Below are 27,379 nucleotides of genomic sequence, written 5' to 3'. Positions count from 1 at the left end.
GTGGTCCGGCGGAAGCCATTTTACGGAACAATGGATGCGCGATAACACGGAGTGGCCTTGAGGGATGAAACTGTCGCGGCTAGGTCAAGCGTCGTCTCTCCTCCCTCCCTCCCTGCCCCGGGTGGACACGTCATAATACTTTAAGCCAATTACAGCTAGCAGCAGAGGAGGGTAGGGATGCATGGCCAATCACAGGTCTGATACGTCATATGACGTCAGTGATAACGCAACAAAGACACACTGCGCAACCTTACCGCGCCGCTTGCCCAAGCGGAGGGAGGAGGAGGAGGGAGGAGGAGGAGGGAGGAGGAGGGAGAGGCAGGCAGGCGGGTGGCGCGTGGCGCGTGGGGCAAATCTAAAAATAGCGTCGCGCCGGACACTCTCCGCGGAATGGCGTTCGCGACCGCGAAATGTGAAAATGTTAGGTTCTGGCAAGGCACCGCGGTAACGGTGAAACGCGGATTGCGGGACCGCTTAATGTGAGGACCAACTGTACATGTAAAAGAAATAATTGTCCTAAGGGCAAACACAAACACATAGAGGGAATATACATTTCTTTTTACACTTGTGAAAATGTACCCCCCCCCTCGGTAGGCAATTATTCGCGGATTTGGCGATTCGAAACCATTTTGAGAACATAATCCCCGCGAATTTGAAGGGCATGCTGTATGTACATTTATAAATTATTCATGTATGCAGAGTAAATATAAATACTGTAGATTATTTTATGTAGCAGCCAAGGCAAGGCACAAAAACTGAACAGAAAACAAACAAATAATCAAACAAGCAGCCAAGGCAAGGCACAAAAACTGAACAGAAAACAAACAAATCATCAAACACAAAAATTTGGAAATGGTCAAAATATTCCGAATTCGGTTAATTCGGATTGTTAGAGCCCCCCTTTCGTCGAATAACAAGGGTATTGTGTAGGATAATTCTTTGAAAACTATCTGACACATTAAAACATGTGCTTTAATTCAATACATGAGAACCCAGCTCTTGTCCATAAATTACCTACATGTTCAACACCTCTGAATATAAATCTATATACAATAAAGGTATACCTTGATTTACTTTAGGTTGTGTTCTTAACAACCCTATTGTAAACTGAATCATATTTATCCAGTTTGGAAATGCATTCTTCAAAAACCAAAACTTCTCAAAACGCATAATAAAATGACATTTTGCAAAACAAATTTATCCTTAAAATGCCTTATCACCTTCAACCTAACATCTGAAATGATGGCGTCACATAGTCTGATACCACTAGCTGTATTGCTGCTGCTCATTTCATTTGCTGGTCACTTCCTAACATCTCAAAATAGGGTTAATTGCTTGGAAAATACAAGAAATTTCTGGAGAGTTTTGCTAAAGCATGGAGCTAGGTGCAAAAGATGCAAGTGGCTTATAAAAAATTTAATTTCTACATGCTGTAGCCATTTAAACTGCTTGGAACATGTCATTATAAATCGAGGTATACCCATATTGGCAACTGAAACTTAAAAAAATAATATATGGAATAATTGATGTCTGAACAAAACCGAGAAAACTACAGTACAATCTACAGAAGTCTCCTCTACTGTTGCTGTGCAGTCTACAACTCACAAGGGAAAAACACCTTCCACTAAATGGTCTGAAGGAAGGAACCCACCCTGCCACTTTCTGTATCCAGGTGATGAACCATACGAGAAATCAAATGATTTTGGAGTAACAATTATATCCTGAGCATCTGTATCCATGGTTGTCTCCTGACTCTTTACTACATCTTCTGGCAAACCATCAAATTCTCTGTAATGGTCTTCAATGTAGATCTTAGATCTGGAATAACCAAAAAAAAAAATAAATTACAGGTATATAAACATTTTCAAATCCTTATCTGTCAAATAACTAGACATTAGCTCAGTTGAGAATAAAACCATGAAGCATTTGAAAATGAGTCCCACAGACATAACAGCCCTTCAGGGATCATGTGATTATAGAACACAGGATAATAAGCATTCAGTATGCAAAGAAGTCAGATGACCAGCACTACATTTGTCCATATTCACTTCCCCAATTTACTGCTAGATGACCTAAAGTGACTCAGGATCATGACCTTTGGGACATCAGTCAAGTGCTGTTTCCACTCAGTCACCACAACCTATAAGAAGCATATAGCTTAAGGTAAAAAAAAAAAAATTGAGACTGCTATGGAATAATTTTAAGTACTGTACTGTGCTTAAGCATGAGAATATATAGCCTCACGTCTCTGAATAAAATCATTAAATACTAATGGAACAGATCAAGGATTTTCGATTTAAAATAAAATTAATTACAGTATACAGAAGCTAACTTTGTTTTCCCACGACCCCTGATTGTTGTACACAGTAATGCCTACTGTATACTGTACTGGCATTTTCTTTTTTCTTTGAAAATTATGTTATCTGACAAATAATGCTAACCAAAACTTACAAAAAGCTGGTTAAATGGGTTAAATTACTTCAAAGGCCATTAAAAACACTCAATACCTTGAGTACTTTATCAGCCGAGGCTTAAGAATACTCGAGATCATAAGAAAATTTAATAGACTTACCCAGGGCAGTTGTTCAAAGGAAGATAATAGAAATGAGTTAAAAGTTGACAAACAAGGGGAAAATCAAGAGTTGAAGTTGAGTTTGTTGTTGGAGTACATATGTCTGAGTGTACTGTGAGCCACATTATAACAAAGATTATTTTATTTCACTCTTAATGCAATAAAATAAAGCAAAAAATAAAACCTCATACAGTTGGTATAATTTGTTTGGCAGAAACATTGATAATATTTGTCATTATTTTGCATTGGCTAGTTGTGGATGGTCTGTAAGATGAAATTATTTGCTCTTGCAAAGAAAAGAGAAGGATAAAACTAAGTGAGTAGAAATAAAGAGAGAAGTTTTAACATTTCATGATCTGTGTGGGGAGAATTATATGTACAATACTGTAAAACAATTATGGTCAAAATCAATGCATTTGTTAATGTACAGCAACTTTAAAGTATTCCTGTGCTGTGAAAAAATTATGTCAAGAATCAATGCTATATCCCAGAATCAGTACACAAATTGAATAGTATTTAATAATAAAATTTTGAACTGTTTTAATGTAAAGAATGATAACAAGAAAAATAAGTGGGATTAAGAAGTCTTGAACAGATGCAAAGATAAAAATTTATCAAGATGGCATGGGCTCATGGAATGACTGGTACATAATATACTATATGTTGGTACAACTGAAAGGGAGAGGTAGACTGCACATGAAGAACTAAGTAACCAAGGTATAAAGGTTCAGAGGATGATACTAGAGGATTGACAATTAGTTTCCTAAGGGGGAACAAAGTCTGAATGAAAACGGAAGAACAAATGGCAATAAGACTCATAGCTGGATGAATTTTGTGGACGTCAGTCTGTGGGGGAAGGGGGATTAAAATGTTTATAGTATTAAACCAATTTAATTTTTCATCTATTTTTGTTTCTTGTTAAATTTGATGCAACTGTTCCTCCCATTTACATGTACAGTGGTTAGAAATGAAGCAAGGCTGATAGAAAGATGTAACTTCAAGTGACAATGATTAAAAAACAAAAACTTTATGACTCACAACATTCACTAATAACATACCTTTGCAAAAGATATGGATCAAATGGAAATAACATGTTAAGGGTCGTGTTGCCTGCACATCTATGTTCATCTACACTTGCAGCAGGGATCCCAAATCTTTTATTATTCTCCATAATGGTATAACAGTATGCTAGTTGGAAACGGCGAGTAACAGCTGCAAAGTTGCTGACAACAGGTGGGGCACAAATTCTCAGGGGGTTCAGCTGGCTCATAACAAGTCTCTCCAGGTTGAGGCTGCGTGCCAATGCCAGCCCTGTGGAGAAGAACTTTCGCTGCAAATATTCACCACATTTTGGGAATCAAATAAATTGTGCAAGAGTAACAAAGTATCAACTACTTTGGAATACTTCAAGGTAACTTCTCTTGTCCTCTTACTGTATATGCTCACCAGACAACAAAATGAAACCAGTTTAAGACATGCTTACTTTTTCCAGGCTGCTGGCAATCAAACCACGATTTACTCAACTTTACTTATGTTTAAAAGACTTCTGCTATCACAACAACTAGATGCCAGCATTATCAGAAAAGAGAACTTAAAATATCTGAATCAAAACAATAACAAACAAAAGGCTGTTGAAACTGAATGAGGCACCCCAAAAAATAAGAACCAGCTGATCTTAGAACAGTTTCCTGAATTTAGAATACTATACATATATATTAAGACATACTGTACTGTATTATCTTATCCTGAGTTTGTTCCATTTGAATATATTTCTACACTGGTTAAAGTGTAGAAAGAATATGAAATATAGGACAAACTGCCTTACAAATTATTATTTTTTTCTATTCATACTAAAAAGTTAATTTGATCAACAATCTTGATGAAATTTCTTACCTCTATATCATAAAACTAAAATATACCCTGTACATCTTCATTTATATCAGGTTTCATAGATTTAAAGTGGCATATACAGTGTATAGTGAATGGGGTCCTGCTCTTCATGTAGCAACATAAAGAAAGAATTTAGGAGTGTGGTAGGCAAGCCCAGGTTAAAGGAGCTTACTGGTAAGGTTAGCCTACCAAAAACACTCACCGGATCACTATCGTTCACCGTAAGTGACCCATGGAAATGCATGAATTTTAACACCTCAAAAAATATTACACACACATAATTCGACCCCCAACTTTTTGCATAAAAATCTAATCATAATAACTTGGAACTACACTTGAGTATAGGAATATGCAAAGAATTCTTCACTGGAATAAATGTTTAACCATACCAAAAAAATATTATAATAAACTGTTTGGATCTAGTTGATCATAGAATCAGTGGGGGTCTATTCTAGAAAAACTGAAGAGAATATAATTAATCTCACAGCTTGGCATAAATACAGGTAATGTGGACTTCCACATACAATATCCATGTTTACTTCACCTACTCTGAGTAAGCTAATGCATTAATTTCCTGATAAACTACTGTACTGTATATAGTAAAGTATATCACCTAAAGAGGCACCAATCACAACAACCTGACCATGCTGGATTCTGATTCGTTAAAACAAAAGGCCAGTACTTTAGTTTAGTTTCTCAACTAAGATGTATTGTAATTCTTTAAGAGAAATTTTGGACCTGGACATTATCACACAAAAACAGGGTACGTCAGAGAAATACGTATTGACAATAAATTTAACTACAGTTTGTAAAATAGTACAATATAGTACAGTACTCACTTTTGCTGTCTTTCGTATATTCTCGATATCTGAAGGTAAATACATAAAATACCGTCTGACAGGCATAGTAGAATGGTGAATGAAGCAGGAAGTCCTCATAGTTTGTAGCTCTCATCATTTCCTGTGATGTAAAAGATGATTAAATAATTATATAATGTAATGACTTTGACGGGTACAGTAAAATACAGTACAACATAACAGAAACAGGAATCCACAAAAATGATTTTGAGGAATGAGGCATTTCATGTCTAATCACCCTGTCCAATGAGAATCCTATGAATCCACTGAGAGATTTGAGCTCAACTCTTCACCCTACTGGATACTACAGAATCATTAGGTGAAGTGATTACACTGTGCAATCTTTTGCTGAATAAAAAGACTAAGTATGTAAAAAAATACTTATGTATTCAACAGGTTAAAAAAGAAGACATACTAACTGACAGGTAGAAACAAGCTCCTTAACATAAAAATACAGTACAGTCGGCCCTTCACATACGCGGGTTTAGCATTCAAGGATTCGCAAATACGCGGATTGCCCCGCCGGAGGAATATTCTGTACATTGAATAATTGAAGTACATTCAAATCGCGCGCCATTCAACTCGCGAGCGGCACCGAACACGGGACACCGCCCGCTCCCGCAACCTCTCACACACACACACACACACGCATAGCTCTCCCTCACTCAGTCAAGTCTCGCTGTAACCACGCTTGTGTTGACATCAGCATTGTAGTTGCAAAAATATTGCATTTCCGTGAATGTATTATATCAAGCACAGTATGAATAGAATATCACTAATATAAGAGTATTTTAACCGAAAACTACTAAAAAAACGAGTAACATCTCTTGAACATCGGAAGGCTAGGTAAAGTCTTTTGTTTTCATGTGGTTTATCCTAATTTACATTGAAATGCATTACGTTTCAGCAAAACTACTATTTATTTCTGAGAATATGGAAATGTAATATTTTGCTGAAATGACGTACGTATTACAGTGGAAAGTGACGAAAGCAATGACTCGCTTTCTTTCGCTCAAAAGATGTTACCGTAATCGCTTTTCGAATGGTTTTCAGTTAAAAAACTGTTGTATTACAATAATATTCTATCCTAATTCACTTGTGATGCAACAGTTTTTTAACTGAAAACCATTCGAAAAGCGATTACGGTAACATCTTTTGAACGAAAGAAAGCGAAAGTCATTGTTTTCGTCACTTTCCACTGTAATACGTACGTCATTTCAGCAAAAATATTACATTTCCGTGAATGTAGTATATCAAGCACAGTATGAATATAATATCATTGTAATATAACAGTATTTTAACCGAAAACTATTAAAAAAACGAGTAACATCTCTTGAACATTCGAAGGTTAGGTAAAGTCTTTTGTTTTCGTCATGTATTTTATCCTATTTTACATTGAAATACATCACGTTTCAGCAAAACTACTATTTATTTCTGAGAATATATTCATTCAGGCACAGTTTAGGTAAAATATACATGTGCTGTAACATTTTTTTAATTGAGAAAGATTCGAAAAACACGTACCCTCTAGCCCTGTTCAAGAAGACTGGGAGGAGCTGTTTGGTGCTTAAGACGATGACAAGGAAAATGATTTTGATGGATTTTAATGAAAATATTCAGAAAGACCCTGGCACTGTCAAGGAAAGTGGCTGCTGAAGGCTTCCGGGACATGGCAGAGGATGAGATTAGGGAGCTAATTGAAGAGCACGACACTGAGCTGACCGAGGAGGATCTACAGGAGTTAGTAGACTCAGGCAATGAAGAGGAAGAGGAAGCGAAAGGGAAAGAGGATGGGGACCAAGAAATAACGTTAGAGAAGTTGGGGAGATGACCAGGAATATTGAGGCACTGAAAAACCTGGCCTATAGTATGGACCCCTCCATGGTGCGTGCCCTGAAATTCATGCGAGGGATGGATGACGTTTTCGCTCCATACAAAAACATCATGGAAGAAATGAATGAAAGAGACGACAACTCCCCATCACCATGTTCGTTGATCACCGAAGGAGAGATTTAACACCAATCACTGGCGGCAGTGAGGAAGCAGCTGAATCCACCATCGCCCCCACTTCACCACCCGTTATGGAATTGAATGTCCGATGACCCCCGTCCTGTCGCCGAGGATAGGAACTGTACAGTAAAGTGAAGTTTTTATCTCTTTTTTTTAATAGCTTTTCTTGCCATGTTTATTGTTTGTAAAAATGTACAGCACAGTACAGTTCAGTACTGTACATAGGAAGTGGAGGTGCAGTTATTCACAAAACATTTGTGTTTGTTGTCGGCAGTAGTGACGGTGGAGGTGGAGGAGGCGGAGGAGGGAGCGAGTTGGGAGGAGTGGTGACCTTGGACGCGGGAGCAGGGACGAGATGCCAGCCAGTACATTACGGGTGTATTAATTGTTTTTATAGCTATTTTTGCATTTTAATATTAAATACTGTACATTACGTTTCAACAAAACTACCATTTATTTCTGAGAACATGGAAATGTAATATTTTTGCTGAAATGATGTACGTATTACAGTGGAAAGTGACGAAAGCAATGACTCGCTTTCTTTCGTTCAAAAGATGTTACCGTAATCGCTTTTCGAATGGTTTTCAGTTGTGGGATTATAAGGCTAATGATAGGATAGAATATTATTGTAATACAGTACGAGTACAATACAACAGTTTTTTAACTGAAAACCATTCGAAAAGCGATTACGGTAAAATCTTTTGAACAACGAAAGAAAGCGAAAGTCATTGTTTTCATAATTTTATCCCACTTTCCACTGTACAGTAATATGTACGTCATTTCAGCCAAAATATTACATTTCCATATTTATTTCTGAGAATATATTCATTCAGTCACAGTTAAGGTAAAATATACTTGTGATGTAATATTTTAATGAAAATACGGTATCGTAGTTTTCTTTTGTATCAAATTTAATTAACAAAGATTGATGTTTCAAATGTAATGAACAAAAATTTATGTACAGTATCTATAAATAAACTTTAACAAATGAATACTTTGTTTTACATCGTCCTGTGTATACCATACCATGGATTTGGCTACTTTGGGCTAGCTATGATGACGCAAGAGATCTGCCCTGGCAACTGTACCGACACTCACAGCTGGTGGTGCGTTGGTGCGTCGTTTCCATTGTTTACTGGTAGTTACTGGTAAATATTTTTCAACCTAACAAAACTATTACCCTTTTAGAGGTCGACCCCCAAAATAATTTGGTCTTAAAAACTCGAACTACACACAGGTATATACGGTAAATAAGGACATGGGGGGCCAGGGTTTTTTAGGGGGGGGGGGCAGCAAAAGTACACGGATTTTTAACATTCACGGGTAACTCTGTTACCTAACCCCCGCGTATGTTAAGGGCCGACTGTATACAAGTTTTGGCAGATAATAAAAAAATAAACTGAAAAAACCCACCTGGTTATCAAGGTAAGTGTTGCACCAAATGCAGATTACCTCCAAGCACGAATGAACATGACTGAATGGTATGAATTTTCCTCGTGCCAAGAGACTACCAATATAAGCCATGGCATTTTGTCTCACATCCCTTGAACAATTAGGATTCTCAAACTGCTTAACTCTTAAAAATTCTAAGAAGATAGTAGCCAGGCCTGGTCGTAAGGCAAGAAGATAAAAGACTAAAAACTGAACATGGCATGATGCAAAAGTACGCAAGATGATGCTGGAGAACACTTCTTTTAAATCTGTGAAAAGGAGTTTTAGTGCCGCTAAATCATGTTCTCTCCCACCACATTCACATCCAACTGTTAAACTGTTGTCATTACCACTGAGAGAGACACTCCCTGCCTGGCACAACTGTTTACTATCTCTTATTTGTGGGGTAGATTTAACATCAGCACTATTTTCACTAAGTACTGTTGGTTTTCTAGGTTCATTAAAGCCATGGCAAACATCATGAACATACTGAAGCATTATAGCCATGAGCACGTCCAGAGTATTCCCATCCTTGTGATTCATGGCACAGGATGATTCGCTAGCAACCTTGCCTTCCTTCTCCTTTGGCTCATCCACTTCCTGTAAAAAAAAATTCATGAACCACCATAAACAAATGCATACATGTTATTAAATGAGTGCCTGAGGACTTGCACATTAACTGTCTATCAAAAATAGTCCCCAATACAAATTTTCAACTACGGTATATTCCATACTTCTATTAGTAACAGTACCTAATACGCATCTTCAACTCTAATTGTACTGTAATGTCAAGAGAGATAACAATAAAGTATTTTCTTTTACAGAGTAGTACAGTACATTACTTCATGTGTCTGAGAAGTGAGGCAAGATACTTCTTTGGTGACACAAATTCCTTGAGAGTTAAACTTTTCCAGGTGGGTGACATCTCCCTAAAGCAAGATAACACAAAGGACAATGCCTATGCAAGTGTGTGTGTGTGTGTTCTAAACATGAAGAAGTGTCAATTGAGGTATCAAAACCAAATACAGTATACAGTATGTAATTTCAGGATGCAATAAATAATGCAGTTAATATGATAACCACCCAAGGAAAATTCAATGTACAGTTCTGTACAAGAAGTTTGTGAACTCACAAATTCATTAATTGTGATAACTACACAATCACAAATTTACCATACCACTAAACTAGATCCATAATACTAAACCCAGTTCCACCTAGGATAACTCCCGAGTGATATTATGTCTAATGAGGACTTTAACCGCCCAATGAGCAACTGTGGGTTAATGAGACCCTTACACGTAGGACTCGATTGTTCTTTATTCGGTCAAAACCTGCAGAGTACAAATTACATATGTTACATATGAGATAATTAATTCAATCGTATGTTCCATCACTATTAGCGACTACATATAGTATATTTGAGTAGAGTGGCGGTGTTAAACCATATAAAACTTACGTGTTTCGGGTCTAATGTAGGACTTAGTAATTCCCTGACTTGATCGGTCACTGGACGGATAGAGACTGTCTTCTGAACCCCACAGGGAGCAAAATCAGCCCGAGAGGAGGGCCATCTGTTTCACATTTAACACCCCAGCAGAGTTTGTCAACACTGTCTCTCTCTATCCCTCTCTTTCTCTCTCTCTTCTAGTTTATCCTATTATGGTGGTAACAAATCCTACTGTGGCGGTAACAAGGACCAAATAAGGAAAGGCAACCACAGGAATGAACAGAAAACAAATACCTGTATCATAATTATACGATAGGTTGACAATCCTTTATCCGAAATTCCGAAAACCGAAAATCTCTGAAAAACAAAAAAATTTTCGTGTTGCATCAATGTGTGAAATCGAACATGACTTGGACCTGACACTACCAGGCGCTTGACCCACGCTGGGCAGCGGGTGTGAGTGAGGCGTCACTTGTGTCTCAGTGTTGCTACTAGTCACACATTTGCATCTGCTGTTCTTATATTTTATGTAATTTTGTTAAATTTCACTGAAAATGCCAAAAAGAGCTTCAGATACCCCTATGGGTAACAGTGAGAAGAAAAGGAAGCGTCTCTCTTTACCGATAGCACAGAAAGTGGAGTTGTTACAGAAGCTTGATCGTGGTGTACCTGTGTGGCATCTTACTGAAAAATATGGTGTGGGAACTACCACCGTATATGACTTAAAGAAACAGAAAGACAAGTGTTTGAAGTTTTACACTGACAGTGATGACCCAAAAATAATGAAAAACAGAAAAACATTACATAGGGCAAAAAATGAAGATCTTGACCGCGTGCTGATTGAGTGGATTCAACAACAAAGAAGTGAACGTATGCCATTGACTGGTTTGATGGTCATGAAACAAGCTAGAATATACCATGAAGAACTGAACATTGATGGTGAGTGTGAATATTCAGAAGGTTGGCTGCAGAAATTTAAGAAGCGTCATGTATAAAATATATAAAAATCTGTGGTGAAAAGGCTTCTGCTGATTATGAAGCAGCTGAAAATTACATTGACGAATTTGCCAGAATAATATCTGATGAAAACCTTAGCCCTGACAAATTTACAATGCTGATGAAACAGCTCTGTACTGGAGCTACGTTCCTAGAAAAACGTTAACAACGGCTGATGAGAATGCACCAACCGGTGCTAAGGATACTAAGGACAGGTTGACTGTTCATGGGTGTGCCAATGCTGCAAGCACACACAAGTTAAAGTTGGCAGTGATTGGAAAAAGCCAACGACCGAGATGTCTGAAAGCTGTACACAATTTACCTGATCATTATTATACCAACAAGAAAGCATGGGTAACCAGAGAACTATTTTCTGACTGGTTCAATATCCACTTTGTACCAGAAGCACGAGCTCATTGCAGGGAAGCTGGACTGGAAGCAAACTGTAAAATTCTATTGTTCCTTGACAACTGCTCCACACATCCCCCTGCTGAACTTCTTGTGAAAAGTAATGTTTTTGGCATTTACTTTCCCCCCAATGTGACGTCTTTAATACAGCCTTGTGACCAAGGAATTTTACGCTCCATGAAGAGCAAATATAAAGATTTTTTTTTAACTGTATGACTGATGCAGTCAACAGAGGAGTAGGAATCCAAAGCTTCACAAAAGAGTTCAATGTTAAGGATGCCATTTATTCAGTTGCTAATGCTTGGAACGCTGTTGATAAACCAACATTAACAAATGCTTGGCACAAACTTTGGCCTACAACAATGTTTGATGTAAATGAAGATGCAGATGAAGACTTTGAAGGATTTCGTATCACTAAGGAGAAGATGATGATATCAAACCTCCTTACTTACGCCAAAGGTTTATCTTCCGAAAGAGTAAATAAGTTGGAGGAAGCCAACATTGAAGAAGTGCTGAACATTGACAATGATGCACCTGTTGTGCATTCGTTGAGTGATGGGGAAATAGCTGAAATGGTGCTAAATAAAGATAAGCATGAGGATAGTAGTGATGATGATGATGATGAAATTGTGAACACAGGTGAAAAAGTCTCCATAGACGATGTGGTGAAAACCTGTGATCAGTTAATTACTGCCCTTGAACAACGTGCATTTATCAGTGAGCATGAGATTATGGCAGTTTATTCAATTAAAGAGAGACTGCTTAGACAGAACCCACTGTTAATGAGACAGATGACACTGGAAGAAGCCTTTAAAAAGGCCATCTGTCCTAGTGTTGAGTCATCACTTGAGAGTCCTGTTCCTGGCCCATCTTCAGATGTCCGACTCCTAGTTCATGATGATGATGACAACACTGATGTGTCCTCTTCATGATAAGCAAGCCAGCTGTAATGTACCTTTACTGTATCTGTTTGAAGCTTTACTGAATGTTTTCCTTAAAAATAAATTGTACTACAGTATTTATGGACTATATTTATCCCACAATTTCATTTATGCCAAACTGAACTGAACTGAAGTGAACCGAAACTAACCTAACCTAACAACCTAACCATTCCAAAATCCGAAAAATTCCGAAAACCGAAATACATCTGGCCCAAGGATTTCGGATAAGGGATTGTCAACCTGTACCCGTATAGCATTACCATTGACAAGCAAGATTCACATGAAAAATAACTACAGAGAAAAAGGAAATAAAAGCAATTACTGCATCCCTCACTCTTCATGTCAGGAGGATAAATAGTTACTGGCACATTTCATTAGATCTCTATTATTGGGAACCTACCATATCAAATACATCTTCTTCTTCACTGCTATCATCATCATCATCCTCATCTAATGTAGCCAGCTCAGAGCGGGGTATATGAACATCAATTGTAACCATGCTGTAAGAAACATCAAGTACCAAGAATTAAGCATTACAATTTGTTAGCTTAATAGCAATATGCCAAGAAAAATGAGTTTATAAAACATGTTCTTTAATAGAAATACTGTAAATAAACTTAAAAGGTCAACCCCAGTCCATATTGTTCACTTTAGCGTGTCTTTTTCAACAATATGATGAAAGGCGGCTAGATTCAGGGAAAAAATAATCATGTGTATCTGTCTAGAATCTAGACAGATACACATGATTATTTATCTAGACTCTAGATAAATAAGCCATTTCAAATACGTATGTCTATTAGCCCAAATTGATTGACTGAAAATTAAATTAAATTTTACAGCTGAGCCTAGATTATGTTAAAAACCCAAGGTTTGCAGGACACCAACTCTTGACTGAAACATTTGAAACAGGAAGTAAATAAAACTCTTACTTGGTGATAACAATTTCTAGAAGAGCCATTCTTAAGCGAGGAAGCTGGTTGGCCAGTTGTAACAAGTTAAAAGTATAAACTGCATGTTGATGAACATGTCGTCTAAAATAGGGCATGCATTTCCTTGCTAACACCAGCAAGGTGTCACGGCACCTGTGAATATTGGAAGTATATAAATGAATGAGCATCATAAAAAAAAGGAAAGTTCATTAAACATTTTTTTTTAACAGCTGCAAGATATGAATGACTTTTCGTGGTACTGTACAAACTAGGTGTAATTTATAATTACTGAACTTTCAATAGTTTTCCCCCTTTAAATTTTTTTTAAAATATGAGAGAAAAAATTTGCGTCCACAGTACTTAATCCGTTTTCCTCTATTACCAGGACCTAACTTTTTAATGTGCTGTTTAGAAATTAATGCAAGAGAGCATTACAATGGGGGGGGGTCCTTTTATGTCCACTTTTCACTGTTTACCAAAGCACTCAACATTTTCTATCAGACCTATTAACTTACATGGGTACATGATTATGGATGGCAACAATAGAGGTCAAGATTAATTGCTGGCAAACTTCTTTCTCCTCAGTCAACAACCCTGCTTTCACCAGGAGGCTCTCATCATCCTCATTAACATCTGGGAGAGAAACATTATTAAGAAACAAATCTTTGAATAAATAGACATACAGTACTTGTACTGTATTATGACTACAGCCGACCCTCGTTAATTCGAACCCCTTTAATCCGGATTTTGGATAATTCGGACGAAATCTGAACTAAGCGAGGGACTGTCCGTATCAAATTTCTGGTTCTGGGATTGTCCGATAGATAGCGAGCGCGCGCCAGACCGCCAGTCATTGTTGACTTAGCGCCATATTCGAGTATCAGTGTTGTGTTGCCCTGCAATTTTCGTTGATATTTCAGTGATTAGGCATCTTTCAGCCTTGTATTTTACATCATGTCTTCAAGGGGGAGTACCTCTAATACGCCATAGAGGAAGTATGTGACCCTTTCTGTGAACCAGAAACTGGAACTTTTAAGGAAGTTAGAGGCTGGTGCTTCGGTGGCTAGAGTTTGTGACGAGTATGGTGTTAAAAAGCAAATAGTTTCAGATATACACAAGGCTAAGGACAAACTCACTGCATTTTCTTTGAAATATAATGCAATATTATGCAATATTAACCCCTAAATCGGTTAATTCGGCCAATCGGCTAAAACGGACACCCTTCCCCCCTATTAGTCCGAAGTAATGAGGGTCGACTGTACTGGTAAAAGTGTTTACAGACAGGAATCATGAATTTTCACCCTATAGATGTGCTGTCTCACTGGGCATCACTAGTTAAATAAGCCAGACATTAGGCCATAAAATCCACATTAAGTCAGCCTCACCTGGTATTAAGGATGTAAACAGCTGCTTGAGTACGGAGTAGGTATAATAATTATGAGCTGTGACCAAAGTGATGACAAAGCTCTTAGCAGCTGCTGCAAGTTCCTTGGATTTATACCAAGGAATTTTCTGTCAATAAAACAGAAGAATATTAGATATTTCATTTTAATGTTAACTTTTTATTGTTACAAAAATGAAGAACTGATCCTGAAATACTATCTCACAATTGAGACTGGAATGAGACGTAGATTGAAAACCTAAGAACTCTCAACATCAGTGGTAAAGGTATCTATAAACTAATATATATATATATATATATATATATATATATATATATATATATATATATATATATATATATATATATATATATATATATATATATATATATATATATATATATATATATATATAATCAACGACCTCACTGAAGATATTTGTTTTAGCTCATAAAATTCATACAAATTACCCGGCCAGAATATAATTTACATTGCTGGAATTCTTACAATATGATGATGATTTTGAATATAAACATCATGGATTTTGCATTAGACATACAAATTTTAGATCTAATGTAATAATTTGGTTTACACAAAGCAAATATTTTATCTTTTGTGAAAAATATATGAAGTTTACATTCAAAATATTCCCTGACCTGCAAGGAATCCAGAAATGTCAATTATATTATCCTAACTTTAGTCTGAGGTATTATTTATTACTAAACCTTAAAATCTAGTGGTTTCACCCAAATATTTCTCAGAGAGGTAGAAGCTAGTGAGCTGGGAAGGGGGGGGGGGATTTGAGTCCATTATTTGAATGGACATTAACCTGGTGACTGTATTTCTCTTAAATATTAATTGTGTGAGCATACCATCATAAAATTTAGATGTTATTTTTACTACAACATAGGTATTGTGTCGGAAAAAGTGGAGTTTGGGGGTCAGGCCAGTCTCTATTGGAATTAATCCCATATGTTCTGTTGTTCACTTTACGAGGTTTTCACTTTCCGCGGTACCCTGTGGGTTCAATTGACCGCGTAAATCGGGGTACTACTGTATATATATGGATCTAACAATTGCCACTCAAGGCCGAGGGCAACTCTTGTTCCTGTCATGCATGTTCCATGACCCTCATTTGGCTTCAGTTATAAATTGTCACTTCAGTGTCAGTCTTCAGCTTTTGCACATCGTAGTATTATCCAATGAGAAGAACAGAGGTAAGTCACTCAATCCAGGCTCAGGTATAAAAGGGATTTTAGGGTCAATTCTTCAATTATAACTGAAATCCTAATTGCTGTCCTTTAGCAAGGACATTGCAAAACAAAATACAGGGGGCTGTATATCTAAAAAAAAAAACATGGCCTGTAAAATAAATAATAAATAGTGTACTAAAAGTAGCAACAATGCCCGTAATTATTATTAAAGTTTAATGTCACTCATAAAGAATACCTTTACTTCTGACTAGAAATCTTAAACATGATAACAATGTCAATGAGGCTGAAAGAACATATGATTGATAAGAAAAATAAGTGGAAGAATGTTTCCTCTAAAACCTCATACATTTAAGTAATTCTAGTTAAAGACCATTCACAAAAAGATGAAAAACCACATCTAATGTTCTACTATTTCACACTGAAAATAATAGAGAGGTATAATACTTACCAAAAACTGCAAGACTATTTTATCAGCTTGTCTGTCTAACAATGGCACACATTCTGTCATTTGAGACAGCCATAATAAAAGCTCAGACTTAGACCCTGAAGTTGACAAGTCATTAAACAAACTAGAAAAATGCGAGGAATCACCAGATTCTCGAAATTTCAGTATTATAGAGTGAATAGTTTGACTTGTGTTGAAAACTACCCGTTTACAAGCAGAAGACGCGGCAGGCGCCTGTTTCTTTAATATTGGCGTTGCTGGCATTATTCAGTACTCTGCAATTATCTGAAAAAATAATATCTATTATGTAAAATCCATACAATAAAAAAACTATTATATTGTACAGGTACTGTAATTATTTCTATTAATGCAAATGAAAAAACTTTACATAAAAATCTATAGGAATTAAGGTAGCTGACAAAAACCCCATCATAAATTACATTTCTAACGATCAATTTTACTTCATTCCTAAAACTTAGGTCAGGTGAAAAGTTTGTTTCTCAGATTTTTTTTTTACAGGATTAGCCCACCCGGGCACAGGGGGCGAAAATGTAATAATAATAATAATAATAATAATAATAATAATAATAATAATAATAATAATAATAATAATAATAATTAGTTCAAAGGAAATCAAATTTATAATAAAAAAACAAAATTAAAAATAAAATAATTATAACAATAATAATATCACTGATAATACTACTAATATTAATAATAATAAAGAACCTTAAAGAAAAACAAAATTAAAAAAAGATCACTAGTGAGAAACGATATAGTACAGTATACAGTGGTCCCTCGGTTAACGAAATTTCAGTTAACGAATTACCTTCCATAAGAATATTCAATTTGGTTTACGAACAAAAATTCGGTTAACGAAATTCTTACGAAAATGTTTGGACATGCTTTGGCTTGCTCACCAGCTGGAAGATTAGTCCACCAATACAGAAATCGGTTCTAGGGCTTACATTTGTTAAAATTGGAGTAAATATCAAGAATGTTGTACTATTCAATAATTTTCCAAGTTTTATATTAAAATTTGTAGCCATTTTAACACTTATTTAACATAATTTCAGTACAGGGAACTAGTTTTTGGTGCGCCAATCAGCCACTTCACTCACCCACCAAGGCCTCAGTTGGTGTCTCTGTTCAGTGGAGGAAACATCTTGCTTGTGAGTTCCTTGAACACGGAGTATTTTTACGTTTTTACAGTACAATTATTGGTCATTCTGAAATTTATTTAACATACCGGGTATTGACACTATATAGTGCAGTGCAATGTTGATTTATAGAAAATAATCTTGAATTACACCTAGTGAACTTAAAATTTTATGGGTGAAATGACGGTATCAGGCATGGGGTGATTTCGCTTTCACCCCCACTTCCTTCTCTTCTCCCTTCTTCTCCACCCCCACTTCTAATCCCATCATCACCAGCATCAACCAGGAGCCTTCTACATACACACCTCAAAGTAAGTGTACTTTACGGCATTTTTTTTTTACTTTGTATGTAATTTTCGGTGAGCTGGAACCAATTACCCAAAATCCCATTGAAACAATGGTTTCGGTTAACGAACAACCTTCTGGAATGAATTGTGATCGTTAACCGAGGGACCACTGTATATGTTGTGTTGTCAAAGCATGAGAAACAATTGAGACCCTGCAATTGTGTGTAAATGTGGCAGAAAGTCAAATCAGCAACCTGGGACTTGGTCACAATTTTTGTGATGCCATATGGCAGCAGGATCTACCATCAAACAACACATTATACGTACTTTCAATATCATCCCAGACGGTAGTACCTCCCTGTTTGGTACCTAGCCATGTGAGGTAATATTCTCTAGGATTTTTGCATATACGTACTGTACAGTACAGTACAGTAAGTGTGACATTAATGATACTGTACCTGTTAAACTAATACAAGTAATGTTTCATGTGTGGTTTTACTTTACAGATACAGTATAAAAATTATTCATTTTTTTATCCCACTATCGGATGGGTGTGCATTATTGTTCGGAAGAAAAAAGGGTTATTATTCCGGAACAGGCGCTTATGAGCTTGTAACTAGGATGGTGATTTTATAGCACAGTATACAGTAATACAGTACAGAGTACTGTACAATTTTTTCATGTTGATTATGGTGACATTTGTTATTTCTTTGGAAAATCAAAGCCCTTCATACCTATGATGGGGTCAAGATTGACAGGGTAAGAAGGATCATAACTCAAATACAGTAGGGTACAGGTACCAATTAGAGTTGTACTATTTTTTTTTTGCTAGTCATCACTGAAACTTTACATCATAGAATGTTATATACTACCGTATATAAGATCAATATACCTACAGTAGCTATTGGAAAAATGGTAGTTTTAAAATATAGCTAGATTATAAGCAAAATTTAAATACAGTATCTCTATGTTTATTGAGAAGGAAGAGATCAAAGTTAGTGCACAGGAATTTTTACACATTTTCCTCAAATGTAAATAGCCGGTCCAATTAGTATCAGCATCCTCTCGAGTATAAAAGTCTTAAAACATATCAAGCTCCTCTTTGGATATGTTATAAAAACTTTTAGCCTGATCAACTTACTTAGGCTATGTCTCCAAGACTGCTACATACTGTGCTGCCAATCTGCAATATTTTTTTTTGCTAGTCATCACTGCAACCTCAAGCCACAGAATGTTATACAGTCGACCCTAGTTAAAACGGACCTGTTTAATCCGGATATCGGATAAACCGGACGAAATCTGAGTTAAGCGAGGGACTGTCCGTGTCAAATTTCTGGAATTGTCCGATAGATGGCTTGCGCGCGCCAGACCGCCAGTCATTGTTGACTTAGCGCCATATTCGAGTATCAGTGTTGTGTTGCCCTGCAATTTTTGTTGATATTTCAGTGATTAGGCATCTTTCAGCCTTGTATTTTACATCATGTCTTCAAGGGGGAGTAATACGCCGAAGAGGAAGCATGTGACCCTTTCTGTGAACCAGAAACTGGAACTTATAAGGAAGTTAGAGGCCAGTGCTTCGGTGTCTAGAGTTTGTGACGAGTATGGTGTTAAAAAGCAAATAGTTTCGCATATACGCAGGGCTAAGGACAAACTCACTGCATTTTCTTTGAAATATACTGTTGATGCAAATTCTAAATCATCATCTGTTGGTGCAAGGAAGCGCATGAGAGTGGCAAAAGATACAAATCTTGAGGAAGCAGTGACGAAGTGGTTTATGCAGCAACGATCCTGTGGTAATGTCATCCGTGGTGTAGAAATTCAAGCTGCTGCTGCTAATTTAGCACGTCATATGGGCACCGAGAATTTTGAAGCTAGTGACGGGTGGTTACGGCGATTTAGAAATCGCCATGGAATGTGTAATAAAATTACTCATGCTTGGAAAAAACTTCTTTACAATGTGGAGGTAGAGTATGATTTCGAAGGATTCGAGGCAAGGGACTTTCATCGTATCCTTCAGAGGGCAGGCAAAAATTATGTCACAAAAGACGACATCAGAAACTGGCTAGAAGACACAGAGGGTGACCCTGGATACCAAGTCTTAACAGAAGAAGAAATAGCAGATGAAGTTCTCGTTGGTGACAGCAGAGATAGTGAAGATGAGGAAGACGACGAACCATTGCCCAAGAAACCCAAACTCTGTTATACGAGAATCCCTTGATAATGTCATTTCGTACATTGAATTGTCAGCAGAAACCGATGCTCAGCATTACTATCAACATACCGGGTATTAGAGCCTTTAGGGAACTCATTATCCAGAGGTAACATCATCAAGGTAAACAACTGAAACTAGACTCATTCTTCAAGCTAGTTCGTCCCAACCCTGCTGCAGTTGTTGAGCCTGCTGACAGTATTGATGACCCTCCTGCTGCTGACTCAGGCCATCCTCAGTCACCTCAGCCTTCTACGAGTGGGGGACAAGGACCAGTGGAGCATCATAGCTCTACTGACTCCAAATGACAAGTTATCACCTCTACCCCCCACCTCCACCACTCAAGCTCATCTGTCATCTACCAAATGTAAATGAAATTAACAATTTACGGTATTAACTTTTTTATTTTTACATATTGTAATGTTTCATATAGCTAGTTATATGATGTTTACAGTATTTCCTGTATTTTTGTTACTGTGTATCATGTTCAGCGTACAGTGTATATGCGGTACTGTATTTCCAATATCATATACGTAGGCTTATGCAATATTAACCCCTAAATCGGATAATTCGGACAATCGGCTAAAACGGACACCCTTCCTCCCTCCCCCCATTAGTTCGTTTTAACGAGGGTCGACTGTACAGTATATATAGAATCAATATTACCTTAAATGTACATGTGTATATAGTAATATCTTCCTTGCCAGAATCCCTCTTAACTGGGACTCTCCAAAACATAGAACTGAAATTTGCTAAGAATTGTTTGGGGAAAAGTTTATTTCAATTAAAGCTCTGTGAACGATTTCTGAGGTTAAAAAACAGGCGCATTTTCCGAAAATTCTAAGGATGAAAATTTCAGTAATGTGTAATTCTGGAAAATTCCAAAAACTCTCCAAATTTTTTCCCGGGTCTGGGAGCAAATTCCAAGGATGAATTAATACGCAATATACGGATATTGCGAGAAAATTTTCCCAGTAGCCGGAAAAAATTCCAGGGATGAGGGATATTTCCAGGTTTGATAGAGTCGTCTAGTTACCTGGAAATTTCTCATCCCCGGAAGTGTTCTACACTAATTTTTCTATCTAACAGGGATATCTCATTATAAATTGATTACTAATTGGACCACAGGTTGGAAAGCAGCAGGCACTCAGAGAAAATGGACCCAAGTCCCCCATTAGGTATGGTAGGGGGCTCCAATATGTCTGTTAAAGGGTGTTTATTATCTTCCTGGATATGTTTGAAAAATGCATACTACAGTAGTTGGTTTGGTTGGGTGATCATCTAGTAGTAAGTACCGGTACACACTCCTGCCACCCCCATATATCATAGGTGCAAAATCAATTTAGATTATTCTTGGGATTGATCCCAGGCATTGGTCATTCACCCGGAGAGAGGAAATATATGGGAGATGATAAAAATTAGGTAAAAAAAGTTTCTACCCTTAGGTTTTCCATAAGAATTCCTTTGAATCACTGATTTTTTTTTATTATCCAATCCCTGTCACAGCTATGAGTGCAACATAGCCTGTTTGTGGAAGCAATGCATGATACTATTTTTTTTATTTTTTTTTTACGGGGAATAGCCCACCCGGGCACAGGTCATATTGACTCACATCGGGGCCTATGGGGCAAAAAATAAGAATAAAAAGAAATTAAAAATAGAAAATGAAAAGGTTATATTAATCTACACCACGAAGATATTTTATATTAGTGCACCGTTCTATCTAACCTAACCTAATCAGGGGGACTTTGCCCCCTTTGACCCCCTTCCAATTAGGTTAGGTTAGGTTAGTTTTTGGTGATTTTCTATGGTTTTTTACACATAATTCTAAAACCCAAAGAAAGAACAGTGCACTACTATAAATTGACCGCAACATTTACTAGAACCTAATAGAACCTGACCTAACCAACCAAAGACGCCGACCTAACAGTACCTATCTTCCGAGCCGGGGATTCCTGACTAGGTAGCCACTTCCTATGTTATTCTCAGAGTTCTATTAGGTAAACATTTACTTACGTGCTGCGAGCGATATCGCCAGCAAAAACATTTTATTCCTGCATGAATTTTGCTGCTTTTTTTTTTTGGAGATATTTTTTCTGGGGTAAAACTAAAACAGTAAATAAAACAGCAAAATTTATGCAGGAAAAGATTTGTTTTTGCTGCTTTTAATGTACACAAAAGAAACACTAACCTAACTTAAACCCCCCGCCCCCCGTGAGTGGATATGCAATGTAGTCAGTATTTAACCTAACCTGACGTAGCCTGATCTAACTACCTAGCGGAGGGGCTTTGCCCCTCTCAACCCCCCCCCCCCAAGTGGTTATATAATATTGTCAGTATTTAACTTATCCTTATAAAAGAGAAACACTTCCCCAAAAGAGAACATTGTCACTAGCAATTGACAACAAAAATTATGGTGGAAAAGCAGTGTTCTTGCTAGAATCGCTGGTACAGGTTGTACCTCTCTAGTCCGGCAACCTCGGAACCTGACCAGTGCCGGACCATGGAAATTTCCGGACCATGGAAATTCACCCTTTTCCTGAATAGATAGTGACTTGTGCTTATACTTGGAAGCACTAGCACCACTTTCAATGCTTTGTGGTCTCTTTAAAGACATATTGAAGGGTTAAATGTTGTACAGTAGGTTCTCAAATTTTGCGAGTTTTTAATTCGACGTTTTTTATTTGGACTATAAAAACTATGCAATTTAAAATTTCGACGGCGGAAACTCGAATTTCGACGGGTTTGAGCAGCCCGCCAACGTTCAGACGTGCACAAATCGTGTAAACAGCGTCATTTCTTTTATATACAAAAGATTCATTATTGTTTATTACTGAATGTCTTTTTGATTGAATTAATTTTTGTGTGCAAAATGAACAATACAATTCATTAATAATACGTACGTAGAATATTAAAACACACGAGGAAACGAGACGGCATTGTTTTTGTTGAGTACAAAACCAGTGACTGACTGATTCTACATATAAAACTGCAGAAAATGACCCTGGTTGTAGCTGCAGTAAAATTAATGAAAAAAATTAATATGGTTGTTTTAAGTAATATTATTTAATGTTAATAAATGGAACAATATAAGTAGCTAACCATTAATGGTAAAGAAAAAAGTGAGATCACGTATGTAAGTGCGCACATGTGAAAACATATCATCATTACTATACATAAGAATATGAAAGCAACACTTATTTACTGTTCATATACAGTAAATTTTAATTCATGTTTCTGAATTTAAAAAAAAAATTCTACCCACCAGTGGTGGTAAAGTTGAAAACATAAGGACAGCCAATGTTGTTGTGTGTGTTTTTACTCGGATGACAAAGTTGCCAAGTCATCAGGTTCAACTCTAGCTGAAGCTGTAGAACATAAGAACTTTTTCTGTGTTGTTTTTAGTTTTTATTTAACTTTATCTGTGTTATTTTCATTGGTTTATTAGGATGTTGCTATATTACAGGTACTAGTTCGCAAAAAAAGTAGGGTAAATAAGGCAAAATTTAGCCAAACATCGAAAGTACCAGACTCAAATTAATTTTCTCCATGGGCAAACTAAAATTGTTCCGGACCACAGGAGTTTCCGGACCACAGAATGCCTGACTGGAGAGGTACAACCTGTAGCATTAATCTACACGTTAACCTTCTATTATATATACTACCATATACTACAGGTTGACAATCCCTTTATCCGAAATCCTTGGGGCCAGAGGCATTTCAGTTTTCGGAATTTTTCGGTTTTCAGAATGTTTTTTTTTTTTTTTTTTTTTAATAATGTGTATTAGCCCAATCGTGCATAGATCACTGACCCACATTGGGGCCTGGGGGGTCGAAAATATAATAAAAATAATAATACAGGGTAATAATAATTCATAGGTCTAGGTCGTGTTTCTCACTTTTGATCTTTTTTTCATTCTTGTATTTCTTTACCGTACTATTATTTGTATTATTACAGTATTATTATTATTAATATCAATTTCATTATTATATTTTATTATTATTATTATTGTAATCATTATTATCTTATTTTGGTGTATTTTTATTAAAATTTTTATTTACTATGAATAATTATTATTATTATAATTATTATTACTATTACATTTTCGCCCCCCAGGCCCCGATGTGGGTTAGTGATCTGTGCCTGGCTGGGCTAATAATCCCTGTTTAAAAAAAAAAAAAAAAAAAAAGCAGCAGCCCCACAAAAAAACTTTCGGTTTTTAGAGCTTTTCAGTTTTCGGAATTTCGGATAACGGGTTGTCAACTTGTACATTGTATTCTCTTGTATTTTAAAGCATACCCATACTGTATTTTATTGTACATGTTAAGAATTACTGTACCAATATAATCACTCGCTTACACCAACTTATAAGTTACAACACATGGGGAAAATGAGGTTAAAACAGTAGGAAAAAGACTGCCCAACCAAAATTATTCTTAAGTGTAATGTACTACTTGTGGGAAATTTATAGTAGTTCACACAACTCTGTTTAAAAGTCAAAACTATGTTTTTCTAGTGTACTTTTGTGTGCTTTGATTGGTTCTGACCTTGATTTCCGTCAGATATTGCCTGTTTTTTAGTTATCTCCCTCTTCTACCCCCAACAAGATAGGGAATCCTGTTGGGAATCGGGGTTTTGGGTGGGGAAGAGAAACAAGCATTTTCTGACAAAAATCATGGCCAAGTGAATACAAAACACATAAAAAAAAACACTATAAAACAAATACTGTAAACCTAACCTTTTTTGGGGAAGGCCTAACGTAACCTGACCTAACCTAACTCTCACTGTGTTTTTATGTAATCAGACCCTCACCATGAGGGAATCACTGTTATTTCGTACAGTATTCCGAATTAGGATCCAAAATTCGAGTAGGCTGGTCGGAAATAAATTTGAATTTCGAAGCACGACCCAAAAACACAATTGAATGTAATTGGGCAAAAAATACTGTGAATTCTAAAAGCAGAAACCACAATTCATTTTAATTGGTGGCAAAAAAAAAAAAAAATGCTTTTGATTGGCTGTGTGACGTGTACGGGAATGCACGTGCATGACGATTTATGAAGGAAAGATTAATGGAATTAAATAAATAAAGGTTTGGCATGCGCTATCTCCGTTATTATACGTTTCCGAAGGTAATGTAATAGAAGAGAATTATCTTACTAGACGTCTTTTTCGAATATGATAATAGTTTTGGGGTAGAAATGTTGTGTGAACTACTATAAAAATGCCCTACTTGTTATATATGGAACAGAAAACCGTAATATTGTAGTTTACAACAACCACAGAATTCCGTAAATCCACTACTGTACACACAATCGATAGAACTACTTTTTCTATTACCATTTTCTTATTTTACATTTCCGTTGCAATTTGATAAGACAGGTTGTACCTCTCTAGTCCGCCAACCTCGGGACCTGACCGGTGCCGGACCATGGAAATTCACCCTTTTCCTGGATAGATAGTGACTTGTGCTTATGCTTGGAAGCACTAGCACAACTTTCTCTGCACCATGGTCTCTTTCAAGACATATTGAAGGGTTAAATGTCTTATAGTAGCTTCTCAAATTTCGCGAGTTTTTAATTCAACGTATTTTATTGGAACACACACACAAAAAAAAATAAATAAAATTTGACGGCGGAAACTTGAATTTCGACGGGTTTGAACGGCCCGCCAACGTGCAGACGACGTGCATAATCGTGTAAACAGCGTAATTTCTCTTATGTACAAAAGATTCATTATTGTTTATTACTGAATGTCTTTTTTATTGAATTAATATGTGTGCAAAATGAGCAATACAATTCAATAATACTATGTAGAATATTAAAACACACGAGGAAATGACACAGCATTGTTTTCGTTGATTACAAAACCAGTGACTGACTGGTTCTACATATAAAACTGAAGAAAATAAGACCTTGGTTGTAGCTGTAGTAAAATTAATATGGTTGTTTTAAGTTTTAAGAAAGTCACATAAAATTGGAAAACTTACTTTAATCTGAGTTAATAGATCGCGTGCATGCACGCGATCTATTAACTCAGATTAAAGTAAGTTCTCCAATTTTTTGTGACTTTCTGACACCAAATACTAGTCGAGAAGTGATTAGCAGTCCGATTTATTCATGTAGGACCATTATTTGACTTCATTGCGGCTTTATTTGGGTACATTTGGGTACTTAGTCGGACCGCGTTCCAGCACTTACTACAAAGTTGCTAAGCTTGTTCCACTCGTCTACCACCCTATTTGTGAACCAGTTACTTCCTATCTCCTTCCTAAACCTAAACTTATCCAACTTAAATCCGTTGCTACGAGTCCTATCCTGCTTGGATATTATAAGAACTTTATCTTTATCACATTTATTGGTTCCTTTCACCCACAAAAAATACTTCTATCATATCTCCCCACACTCTTCGTCTTTCTAGGGAATGCAAGTTTAGTTTCTTTAACCTATCTCGATGTGGAAGGTTTCTAAGTCCCGGAATAATTTTCGTCATTCTTCGCTGCACCGACTCCAGTGAATTGATAACCATTCTATAATAAGGGCACCAGAACTGAACCGCATAATCGAGGTGCGGCCTGACTAGTGCAAGATATAGTTGCAATAAAACCTCTGCACTCTTGTTACTTACACTTCTAGGGATTCAGCAAGGTAAACAACAAAAAATGGCACCGGGAGAATTGTGAAGCAGGAGAGTAAATAAAAAAAATTCCCCCCAAAATACTTAAAATCATAATAGAAAGTTGTCGTTTCTTTGAATATATACCTAAAATCATCAAAACAATAAGTACAGCAAAAATAAAGACAATCAACAAACAACTTCTGGTGGTAGCCATTATCTACACCTTTACCCTGCAATTTTACCCAGAAAACTTATTTATCTATTTTGTATATTTTTGTTTGAGCACGTGTATTGTCCACATAACTGCTGAACCATTGTTAATATATAAGACTATTTAATAAAATAAATAACTACATGTTACACAGTTCCCTAGCCGCCATGACGGGAAAAAACAATAATCTTTATCCAAATTCAATTTCCCAGAATGGTTGACAATTTAAATATATAAAAACATTAACTAACAATTACCTTATATACAGAATAATATTTCCGGATGCAACCGAATACAAATATCAGGAGTAACAATAACTTATACGGAGATAGTCACCAGCAGGTCTCATCACAACAACACCAAACGTGGAG

General features: G+C 36.5%; 2 protein-coding genes across 2 annotated transcripts; one reads left to right on the top strand and one right to left on the bottom strand.

Moving 5' to 3' along the window:
* Window positions 1-953: 953 nt before the first annotated feature.
* Window positions 954-27,379, bottom strand: LOC121878415 (RNA polymerase I-specific transcription initiation factor RRN3-like). The gene is made up of 10 exons (XM_042384641.1): window positions 27,266-27,379; window positions 16,526-16,807; window positions 14,867-14,993; window positions 13,997-14,114; window positions 13,482-13,634; window positions 12,953-13,052; window positions 8,743-9,360; window positions 5,302-5,422; window positions 3,631-3,883; window positions 954-1,818 (listed from the first exon to the last, which is right to left on the bottom strand). The coding sequence occupies exons 2-10, from the start codon at window positions 16,784-16,786 to the stop codon at window positions 1,602-1,604; spliced, it is 1,968 nt and encodes a 655-aa protein (XP_042240575.1). The 5' UTR covers window positions 16,787-16,807; window positions 27,266-27,379; the 3' UTR covers window positions 954-1,601.
* On the top strand, window positions 19,450-20,187 carry LOC121878504 (tigger transposable element-derived protein 7-like). Its single transcript, XM_042384762.1, has one exon. It carries the CDS (start codon window positions 19,450-19,452, stop codon window positions 20,185-20,187), a length of 738 nt encoding a protein of 245 aa, XP_042240696.1.

This window comes from Homarus americanus, unplaced genomic scaffold, assembly GCF_018991925.1.
Source record: "Homarus americanus isolate GMGI-L3 unplaced genomic scaffold, GMGI_Hamer_2.0 scaffold41027, whole genome shotgun sequence".
Classification (NCBI taxonomy): domain Eukaryota; kingdom Metazoa; phylum Arthropoda; class Malacostraca; order Decapoda; family Nephropidae; genus Homarus; species Homarus americanus.
The sequence above is the reverse complement of the archived record's forward strand: the minus strand, read 5'-3'. Positions and strand labels throughout refer to the sequence as shown.